This window comes from Narcine bancroftii, chromosome 4 (assembly GCF_036971445.1).
Source record: "Narcine bancroftii isolate sNarBan1 chromosome 4, sNarBan1.hap1, whole genome shotgun sequence".
NCBI classification, from domain to species: domain Eukaryota; kingdom Metazoa; phylum Chordata; class Chondrichthyes; order Torpediniformes; family Narcinidae; genus Narcine; species Narcine bancroftii.
Genome location: NC_091472.1, coordinates 30667101 through 30679123, shown reverse-complemented (window position 1 = coordinate 30679123; position 12023 = coordinate 30667101). Strand labels below are relative to the sequence as shown.

The following is a 12023-nucleotide window of genomic DNA, read 5'->3' as shown; positions in this document are numbered from 1 at the left end:
GTGAAATAAAAGGAAAGCTAGAAAGAGAATCATATGAGCCCAATGTCATCGTCAATATTCTCTGATCCAGTATAGCTCATTTGTCTTGTGGTGGTCGAGCTCATGATTGCCACCACACTCTATTCAAAGCAAGTCAGCTTTGACTTGCAACCCTCTTCTGTGTAAAAGAAAAGGGTTTTTCAGTGCATTACAGTCCACCAGCGTTGTCTCCGCTCCATCCTCAACATCCATTGGAGCGCTTTCATCCCTAACGTCGAAGTACTCGAGATGGCAGAGGTCGACAGCATCGAGTCCACGCTGCTGAAGATCCAGCTGCGCTGGATGGGTCACGTCTCCAGAATGGAGGACCATCGCCTTCCCAAGATCGTGTTATATGGCGAGCTCTCCACTGGCCACCGTGACAGAGGTGCACCAAAGAAAAGGTACAAGGACTGCCTAAAGAAATCTCTTGGTGCCTGCCACATTGACCACCGCCAGTGGGCTGATATCGCCTCAAACCGTGCATCTTGGCGCCTCACCGTTCGGCGGGCAGCAACCTCCTTTGAAGAAGACCGCAGAGCCCACCTCACTGACAAAAGGCAAAGGAGGAAACACCCAACCCCAACCCACCAATTTTCCCCTGCAACCGCTGCAACCGTGTCTGCCTGTCCCGCATCGGACTTGTCAGCCACAAACGAGCCTGCAGCTGACGTGGACTTTTACCCCCTCCATAAATCTTCGTCCGCGAAGCCAAGCCAAAGAGACAAACAGTCCTTGTTGAACAACTGAGTTAATGAAAGTCCGAGATAGAATGTTTGCATGCTGAAGTCATGGCCAAGTGGTTGTAGAGTGAAAGAAAAATCGACATGTTAGTAGATGAAATTTGCTCATGTTGCAACTGAACATTTTTGGCACTGGCCAGTTATTTTTCTGATCACCATCTCCGATGTTTACTGCCCCTTTTCACCTCCTGGTGGATTGCAGGGTTCTTCAGCAGTCCTTACTTGGAATGAGCTTGAATGTTGAACATATACAACGAAAGCACAGTACAAGCCCTTCCAATATATTCCTTTAAAAAAGTACAAACCCTCCCTACCCCGTAACACTCTGCCTTTATTCCATAAATGTGCCTGTCTCAGAGTCTCTTAAATTCCCTTTAATGTTTCATTACCAGCACCACCCCCAGCAATGTATTCCAGGCACCCACAACTCTCTGTATAAAAATAAATTATCTCTGATGTCTCCTCTAAACTTTCTTCCCTTCACTTTGTACATATGTCCTCTGGTGTTTGGTATTGCTGCCCTGGGAAACAAGCACTGGCTATCCACCCTATCTATGCCTTTCATAATCTTGCAGATCTTTATTGTTTCCTCTCATCCTTCTATGCTCCAAAGAAAAAAGTCCCAGCTCAATTAATCTTGCCTCATAAAACTTGCTTTCCAATCCAGGTAACACCCTGGTAAATCTCCCCTGCACCCTCTCCAAAGCTTCCACATCCTTCCTATAATGACACGACCAGAACTGAACACAATACTCCAAGTGTAATCTCAGCAAAGATTTGTAGAGATGCAACATGACCTCTCTACTCCTGAACTTAATTCCCCTATTAATGAAGCCCAGCATTCCGTAGGCACTCTTAACGAGCCTATCAAGGTGGCGACCTTGAGCAATGTATGGATTTGGGCCCCAAGATCCCTCTGTTCATCTACACTCTTAAGTAACCGACCATTAACTCTGTGCTCGGCCTTCTGTTTTGTCTTAGAACCATAGAACCATAGAAAACGACAGCACAGAAGCAGGCCCTTCGAGTCTATGCTGGACTATTATTCTCTCTTGTCTCACTGACCTGCAGCCCAACCATAGCCCTCCATACACCTCCCATCCATGTGTCTCTCCAAATTATTTTTAAATGTTAAAACTGAGCCTGCCTTCACCACTATTGTCCTTCCAAAATCAGCACGTCACACTTAAACAGATTGAACTCCATCTGCCACATTTATGCCCAACCCCACCTCCTGTCTATATCCTCTTATAACCTTCAACAATCTTCAGCTCCATCCACAACTCCTCCAACCTTCGTATCATCCGAAACTTACCGACCCCTCCTTCCGTCTCTTCATCAAGGTCACTTATTAAAATCTCAAAGAGCAGGGGTTCCAGAACAGATCCTTGCAGTAGTTCATTTGTCACTGACCTCCAAGCAGAATACTTTCCTTCCACTACTACTCTCTGCTTTCTATCTGTAAGCCAATTTTTTAATCCACACAGTCAATGTTCCACAGATCCCATGCCTCATGACTTTTTGTATGAGTCTCTCTCATGGTGGGCCGGTGGGGGGAGGGCGGGGGTGGGGGGGGGCTTGTCAAATGCCTTACTAAAATCCATGTAAATCACATCTACTGCCCTACCCTCATCAATTTCTTCTGTTACCTCCTCACGAAACTCAATAAGACTCATGAGGCATGACGTTCCAGTCACAAGGCCACGCTGACTACCCTTGTGTAGACTGGACTTCTCTAAATCCTCATAGATCCTATCCTAAAGAATCCTCTCCAGTAGTTTGCACACCACTGGTGTAAGACTCACCAGTCTATAATTCTCAGGATTCTCCCTATTACTTTTTTTAAAAGGGAGGGGGGAAAGTAGCATTACTGGTCAGGGATAGTATCACAGCTATAGAAAGGAAAAATGCTGCAGAGGGGGTGTGTCTATTGAAATGGTGTGGGTGGAAATCAGAAATGGGAAGGGAGCAATCACTGTACTAGGAGTAGTCTAAAGGCCCCCAAGTATCCTTTGGGACAGAGAGGAGCAGATAAGCAGGTAGGTTTTGGAATGGTGCAGAAAATACAGCGTTGTAATTATGGGTAATTTCTACTTCTCTAATATTGACCTGCATTTCCTGACTGCAAGAGGGATAGATGCAGCTGAATTTGTCAGGTGTGTCCAACAAGGAATTCTGACTTAGTATGTAGACCAGCTGACAAGAGGAGAGGGCATACTGCATCTAATTCTAGGCAATGAACATGGTCAGGTGGTGGACCTGTCAGTGGGGGAGCATTTTGGTGAGAGGGACCACAACTCCCTGAGCTTTAGTGCAGCTATGGATAAGGATAAAAGCAGACAAAAATGGGAAAATGTTTAATTGGGGAAGGGATAATTACGATGGGATGAGGCAGGAACTATCGATTGAAAACAGATGTTCAAGGGTGAAAGTACAGAACTAATATGGAGGAAGTTTAGGGACCATTTGTGTTGGGTTCAGGATAGGTTTGTCCCACTAAGACAGGGAAAAGATGGTAGGAAAAGGGAACTGTGGTTGATGAAAAAGGTGAAGAATCTAGTCAAGAAGAAGAAAGAAGCATGTGTTAGATAAGAAGTAGGACATAAGAAGAATATGGTAGCCAGGAAGGAATTTAGGAAAGGACGTAGGAGAGCTCAAAGGGGACATAGGATTAAGGAGAACCCCAAGGTGTCCTATGTGTATGTGAGCAGAAGGAAGTCAAGAATGAAGGTGGGGCTTTTAAAGGGTAAAAGAGGCAACATGGGCCTGGAGATGGGGTAGCCCGGAAAGGCCCCAAGTGAACACCCTGACTCAGCACTCACCAGAGAAAAGGAGCCTGACCAGGGTGACATCAGAACTGAGCAGGCCCGTATGCTGTACACTGTGGAGTCCAAGGAAGAGGAAATGTTAGACCCTCTCAAAAACATCAAGATCAGATGGAACACACCCCAGGCTTTCATGGGGAATGAGGAAAGAGACAGCCAGAGAGCAGCCATGATCCCAGAGTCCCCACTGGCCACTGAGGCCCATGTCTGTGCAAAGCAGTGCCATCCATTCCAGGCTGCATGATAGATTCCAGCATTGGTTGAATGCAATGCTCTCCTTCCTTCCAAGAGACTTGGCCAAGAATTATCCTCACCTGGATCCTGGAGTTCATCTCCATTTATCATGCACAAATGAGGAAAACATTATATTTGACTCATCTCAATGCTGGTGCCCTTATGCACAAACAAGCAATGCAAGAAAATGATCACATCCTCGTGCTCTACCATATTAACATGACTGATGACTAATATGCACGGATGCATACTTCATTATGAAACTGAGTATTAAATCTTTAATGGTCTACATACTATTTCTCAGTTAATTATTTACCTTAATTATAGATTTACTGCAAATAGAGACAACTTTTCCACTAGTTTTGTTGAAGACCAGAACATTGATGGATTGCTCATGGGATAGGGGAACCTTGAGATTGTCCTGCACGGCAGATGTAAGGGGTACAAGGTCGATTGAAGTGGAGCCTACATTAAAAAATAAATCACACAATGAATATGAATTTCTCTCTCACTATCAGAAGGATTATTTCTATTTTCAAAGATCCCTTCTATTCTGCAGGTATTAGGTTGATTTTAATGGAATCAGATCTCACAGAACTTTCCTCCATTACGTAATCTAATGCAAGCATGTCGAGGTTGTTTATTCCAACACATTTTTGAAATGACATGGCAGGATCACAGGTGAAGGGACAGTCAAAGAATACAGCAAAAGGCAGGAGAGAGGCTGAAAGGGATTTAACATACTGCAGATCCTTAGGAGTATAGAGACTGTAGAATACCAACTGTTGCAGAAAATGAAAAATTATCCAACAAGTCTAAAACAAAACTTGCAAAAGAAAACAACTTAAAATAATTTTATTTTGCCAATAGCTTTTAAGTAACTGTCCTCAAGTGCTTGATGAAAATCGGGACATTGTACAAAATAAATTGTAGATTTTGCATGGACCAAGAAGCATCCTTGTTAGCTTCCTACAATCTAGCAACTTCAGTCCTTTGAAAGATACAAACTTCAAAAGGCATTTACTGTTGCAAGCTTCACAGAAGTTGCGTGCACATTGGAGATTCAATAGACTTTCAAATTACAAATTACATGCACGTTAACAAGTTGATGACTAAAGAAGGTGCAACCAATGCAGTAGGAATCCTGATATGTGCAAGCAAGGCTAACACGCACATGCACACAAGCACACACGCACACACACACACGCACACAAGCACACACGCACGCACATGCACCCCAACTTTAAGAAGGCAAGGGGCAGACACTATTTCACCACCATCTTCATTTGCTTCATTACTCACAATCAGGGCAGCTGATGGTTGAAAAATCACTTCCATTCTGCCAACTGCAACCTTGCCAAGAATTGTGCAATTTGTGCATTTCTTTACCATTTCACCAACTCATAAATTACAATTCTACATCTTTATGTTGCAGTACTGTGAACTTCTGCTTCAAACAGGTCCCAAGTATAAATCATTGTTCTACTATTCCTTTACAGGATTTGTTACATTATACATTTCTACTGCACATATAAAGAGAGATAAGAAGTGTCCAAGATGGATTTTGCAGTCCTTTCCCTTCATTGAACACTGGAACAATCATCTCTGAATGAATAATGAGCATACATATCAAAAGGGTGGACTCACATATGGACTAGATCAGATTTCTTTCCTGTAAACTAAAAACAGGATGTGCTAGAAATACTCCTTAGTCAGGCTTCATCTGCAGCTAGAGAAACAACAGAGTTCACATTTAAGATTGAAGACTCCTCATCAGAATGTTGTTTCTCTCCCCATGGATGAAGCTTGGTGCTCTGAGTATTTCCAGCATTTTCTATTTGTATTTTAGATATCAGGCATTTGTAGCATTTTTGATTTTCTTTAATGGATTTTAATGCACCAGTTGCTTGATCATAACAATCCAATAGCCAAAATCAATATAATATCAGATTTTGTGTTCAATTACAATGTATTTGGGAGAATTTAAATGTCCATCTGAAGTGGTAGTGGGATTGATTTTTCTGGATCATTAAATCCAGCCTTCTTCACCATCATTCCAGGACGTCACCACTCTGCTATTACACTTCTAATTGAAAAGCTGCGATTGATTTTTCACAGCTTGCTCACCTACCAACAATTAATCTCTTATTTTTATTGTCAAACACCATTGTGTTGAAGTGGCGATCTACTTTATGTTCACCCAAGATGAAAATCTGCAGGATTGCAATTGTCTGAATATCCCAGACTCTGAACATCTTTCAAGAGAGAAAAAAAAATAAGACGAAAATCAACATCAGTCATATTTCTAATTTCTTTGTGGTTAGACTCCTTTCTCCAATACACAAGTGCAAACTAAAATAAATAGCACCTGGGAAAATAAATAGGCCCTGGGAAAATAATTCTAATCTATGAAAACTAACTTCAAATGTCATTAGAAGAGCAAGAAAGACCACAATCGAGGCAATATTAGCCTGATGCCTTGCTAATCGATAACTGTTCAAACTGAGTTTAAAACCTGTGAGGATTGGAGTATTATTGTTGCTTGATTTTGTTTTTTTTCCCTTCAGAACAAGGTCTTCAGCTTCTTCATCTAAAAACAAATGCAACCATAGATTATTGTTAAATACAAAAATGTTGAAAATGACCATCTTTCACCTCTCCACCAAGGACACTGCTATAATTGGAGAATACAGAACTCTAGGAGATTGTGTTCACAATTCTAAAGCTACATGGAGATACATCCTTGCAAATATTGAGGTTTCCCATTTGAAGTTCTGACTTAAAATTCTAACACTGAATTTCATGACTTGTCATGACAATAAGATGCTGATTCAGATTCTGAAATTAAACTTACAAATTCAAACCACGGTATGTAACTCTTCAATAAATTAAACTGCTTTTCTATTTGGTCAGTGGTGTATTTTCACTGCACTGTTGGAAGGAACATTTTGACAAGAAAACATATTGGAAGAATCCCACAAAAAAGACTGATTTCATGAGATATGAAGTGGTTCAAGCCATAAACCATCCAGTGTTAGCAATTCGAACCTACATTATGTGGTGATATGTAATTACACCACTAGGTCACCAGAGGTCATCCTGGTGACCTTGTCTATAAAGGAGTCCAGAGCTACATTCTAGTCTTCTTGGTTTGTCTTGTAGAGAGACAAGACCTCTTAGTGTACATATTAGTTTATTAAAGCTGTCTTATACTTGCACTGCTGGTTTGGTTATTGTCAGTACACATTATTTGAGGCGGGGGGGCGGGGTGAAACAAGAAAACTTGCAGACACCGTGATTGTAGTGTATATACAAAAGTGCTGGAAAAACTCAGCAGTGTCCATAGGAGGCAAAGATATGACCAATGTTTCAGGCCTCAGCCTTTCATCAAGTTACGAGCAAACAGCAGGCAGGCGCCTGAATAGAATGGTTTGGAGTGGGGGAGAATGAGGGGGGGGGGAGGGAATGGGGCAGGAGAGGAGCACAGGCCAACAGCCAAGAGACCATGAGCGGACATGAATAGGAGAGAATTGATTGGGGGAGGGGGTAGCTCTGTAAATGCAGGGCTGGAGGAAAAGGAGAGAATCTTTTGTGCGATCCGTGCAACAATAAAAACCACTCAATGTGACATTCTGCCTGTTAGCTGCAGAGGTGGGGGGAAGTTCACAACTATGTGTTATTAATATACAAGCCTATACAGTCCAATGGTATAATAAAAATGGGAACCTGTTTGAATTAATACTAGATGGATAACACTGACCAGATGCCAAAGATTCTAATTCAGTTCATCTGAGGTAATGAGAGATTAATGTCTCATTCAAAGGATAACATATTTTGCAATACAATATTTCATCAACTGGATGTGTTTAGGTGGGGTTTGAACTCACTGGTTTGTGATTTAGAGACAAGTTGAAATGACACAATGAGTAAGGAATGTACTCCTTCAGCGGATTGACAAGTAATTCCTCTATTTATGTACTGACTTGGATAATGGAACAGCACACCACTCACAACATCTAAACAAAAACGCAAACATCATTAAATAGTCACTCACCCCTTCGGTTGAAAGACTAATAATATGTTGATCTGCTTCATTAATTACCACCTCAGTAATGATACAGTTGTGGCCAACTAACAATGCCTTTGCTTTGGAGAACATGTTAGGATTCCAAAGTCGAACAATTTTATCTTCTCCTGGACGTAAAGTGAAGTAAGAAATCCTTATTTATCTGAATAACACATATTTGAATTTAAAACCTTCCTGCCTTTATCCCAGGGGGAATTATGACATGGAATATTTATAATCCTACTGCTTGTCACTAAGTTGCAACCTGCAGGTCTGGGATTGTCCCAATTTCATAGCAGGGCTTTGAGAGCACAAACCTCAATTAACTTTTTAAATGAATACAATTTGCTGTTCCTTTCTTCAGTATGTCTCTCATGTCATTGAGCAAACACTTTCCAAGTTTCCAAAACCTGGTCCCATTGAAGACTCAACAATCCATAGCTCTGCTCACCCAGTCCCCTCCCACCCACAGGGACCATACCTCAGCCTACAGGGACCCATTTTTTAATTTCAATTTTCATGTAGATTTTAAAACCCTTCATTCTCTTCAAAGCAAATATCTTATTCTGGAATATTTTGTATGTGTGAGAATATCTTTTGAGTGCATTGTGAGCTCTCCATTGAACTTGCACTCATGTGAAGCAAGGTGAGGATTGTGTGGACAAAAAAAAACAGACCAACTTTGCTTCAGTAGTAAATGTCTAAGCAAATGATTAAAATTGAACATTCAAAGCCTGACTCTTTCCCAATTGTTCCACATAAGATATACCACTCTTTTCTTTTGGAGTGATGTTGATGTCCTTGAAACTCAAACATAGTGATCCAGTTTACAAGTCTGGAGAGCAGCTATCATGGCAGTCGGAGGACAACATAAGAAGCTGAGAGACAGATCTGGAGACTGGGGCTCCCAGCCTTGCAATGCTACTCTGCTATTCATAAGAACACAAGTAAAATCAAGAGTCACATGGGAGACTGCAGATGCTGGAATCTGAAGCAACACACAATCTACTGGAGGATCAGTGGGAGAAAAAGAAAACAACTGTCAACATTTTGGGAAGGAACCATGGATCTTTTCTCCCGCTGTTGCTCTTCAACCCATTTGAATTCCTCCAGCAGATTGTGTTGAAGTAGAATCAGGAACAGATCAAGTGGACCCTTCAGACTGCTCTGCCATTCAATTCGATCTTGGCTGATCGTTTTTCTGCACTAATCCCATATTCCTGAATATTCAAAAATGTTTTGATATCTGCCTTGAAAAGCTGAGGTTGCACACCTCTCCTGGGCCAAGAATTCTTAAGATTCACTGTGCAATCAAGCAACAGCAATGTCACACGACAGAGAAGAGGTGGAAAATCTTGTGAAATGGTGCGATGGTAACAACCTGAGTCTCAAAGTACAAAGGAGATGATTGTGGACTTCTGGAGGACCAGAAACAACCACCCTCCACTATGCATCAACAATTCTGTAGTAGAGAGAGTGGAGAGCATCAAGTTCCTTGGAGTTTACTTAACTAGTAACCTATCTTGGCACTCAAAATCTCCTCACTTGTCAGAAAGACTGAAACGGCCAAGACTACCAGCCAGCGTCCTGTCAGCCTTGTATAGGAACTCTATCGAGAGTGTCCTGGCCGGTTGCATCACATTAAGGTATGATTGCTGCAGAGAAATGGATCGGAAGTCAATCCACAGGACCATAAGAGTAGCAGAGAGGAACACTGGTCTCCCCCTCCTCCCCCCATCAACGTAATCTACTGAGACCATTGTCTGAAGAGGGAACGCAAAATTATTGAGGACCCCTTCCACCTGCCACACATCATCTTTCAGCTGCTCCCATCAGGAAAGAGATACAGGAGTACAGTATCAAGGCCAGCTCCACCAGGCTGAGGAACATCTTCTTCCCACGAGCAGTGACAATGCTGGAACGAGCAAAGGAACTGCTCACACTAACCATCCGAGACTCTCATTTGTGAAAAACTAAATTTATTTGTTTATTTTTAACAGATATAATACTTGTCCTGCATATTATCTGTATGTGTGTGATGTCTGGTTGGGTTTCAGCATGTTTTTCCACCGAGGACCTGAAAACATTGTTTCGTTGGGTTATTCTTGTACAATCAGATGACGATAAATTTGATTTGACTTGAAGAAACTTCTGCTCACATCAGTGTCCAACCCTACATTGAAGCCATGATCCCTGCTTCTGGACATCAAGGCCAAGGAAACAACAGGTCTACATTTACCCCATCAATTCCCACAAGATGTGCATATATTTATTATTTTAAACACAAGTAAATGCTTAGTCTGCTTAATCTCTCTTCCTCCCCAGAATTAATCTGTTAAACCTTTACTGTTCTGCCTCCATTGATAGCAAAACCCAAGCACTGCACATGACACTCCAGAATGCAGATTCACCAAGGCTCTAGACTTCTGGACCAAGATGTTTATTCTTTACTGCATTTTAATGTTCAGTGATCAGTATACAAAGACACCGGAAGCCTTTGAACTTCAACACCTTACAATAGGTCATAGCTGACCCCGAATGTCAAGTTCAAATCAGGAAATATTCCCACAGTGTGCAAAGCCTTGTTATCCACGACCCGCTCCAGGTCTCTGGGATTCAGTTATAACTTTCTGCATTAATAAGTTTCTCCTCTGCTCGGTTTTAAGCAGCTAACACCTTATTTCAAATCCATAACTCCTACTTCTGTGTTTCCCAGCCAGAAGAAACAGCATCTCAGCATCCACCTTTGTCAGTCAGTCTCATTCCAGTCAAGATCACATCTCATTCTTTCATACTTCTGCAGCATAAAACAACAAGGATCAATCTCGTGAATACATACTGGAACAACTCCAAGTCAATATAAATTCTATTGATGCAGAGACCAAAACTGTTCTCCAGGTAGTCTCACAGTCCTCAATGTTGAATTCCAGCTTCCTGGAAAGGTCAACATATTTTTTAATTCTTTGCTGTACCTCCATGTTAGCACAGCACTTGTGTGAAGTGGGCGTGCAATATAAATTGATGCTGTCACTCAAAATCTGATAGCAGACCTCTGAGTATGTATTGCAAAATGTTGAAGAGCTGGCCTTATAAACATTGTACCTTTAACCAGGCATAGAATGCAAAAAAGCAGAAACTAGAGCCCTTTACTGATGATACTATCAATTTTGGTTTAATGCCAGCAACATGACCTCAATCTTCCATTCACCAACAGTGCTTAATTTGCTTCTGTATCAGTGCACAGGCATTAATATTTCATTAAAAAAACAGAGCATAACAAAGGGTAATAAAATTCTTATCCCTATACAGGCAGAACAAGAAAAATATTTCTCTTTTCAATTGCATGAGCTGTATCATTCCTGTACTCTAATTGGTTACAGCCAACATGGTAATAATAATTGAGCTTGCAAGTTTACATTTGAGCACAAAAGGAGCAATTTACATGACTGGCAATTCAAGAGAAACAAGTTTGCAAATTTAGACTTCAATTTTTGTCACATATTTCAGGGAAAAAAACTGATAATATGATTAATCATCAACATACTTCTGAAACAGGACAAAATTCTGCAATGTTCAAAATATTCCAAAGTGACACTTACCACCAGTTACAAAGGTATTTGCTTTCACACAATAATCAAAAGCATTAACTCCGCGTGGAACTGACAAGGTTCTAATGGGCCTACATTTGGAGAGAAATAACACAATGGAACGTTTCACATGGAACTTTCAAAGCAATAATAAACCACAGCAGAATTTTCCCCACGCCCCTCCCCCCAAACCCTCATCTTAGGACTCTCCTTCCACGACTCCTTTTTTGTCTTGCCTCCTTTCCCTCTGTTCTGGCATCGGACTCTATCATGCTTCCCCTGGTTCACAATCCCACATGGCTCCTTGTCCTACCCCTCCTACCTTGTCCTTTTTGCAGTGGCTTCTCTTCTCTGCTTTCCCATTCTTGATGAAGGGCTCCAGCCTGAAACATCAATCATTCTTTTTCTCTGACCAGTAATGCTTGACCTGCTCATTTCCTCCAGGAGATTAGTGTTTAGAAAATGATTTTTGTGATTAGAGCAAGGTAACACCCTTTGGCCCATGTTGCCCATAATGTCTCACCAATTTGCCGACATTCATTCCAGTTCC

General features: G+C 41.5%; 1 protein-coding gene across 6 annotated transcripts in view; it reads right to left on the bottom strand.

The window, feature by feature from the left end:
* Positions 1–12023, bottom strand: part of LOC138760424 (WD repeat-containing protein 64-like) — a 119119-nt gene that overhangs the window by 66920 nt on the left and 40176 nt on the right. For all 6 annotated transcript variants that reach the window (XM_069931005.1, XM_069931002.1, XM_069931004.1 and 3 more), the window contains 4 exons: positions 11486–11565; positions 7875–8014; positions 5952–6075; positions 4137–4285 (listed from right to left, as the gene is read on the bottom strand). In XM_069931005.1, the coding sequence (XP_069787106.1) occupies positions 4137–4285; positions 5952–6075; positions 7875–8014; positions 11486–11565 (493 nt within the window). The remainder of the gene's footprint in view (positions 1–4136; positions 4286–5951; positions 6076–7874; positions 8015–11485; positions 11566–12023) is intronic.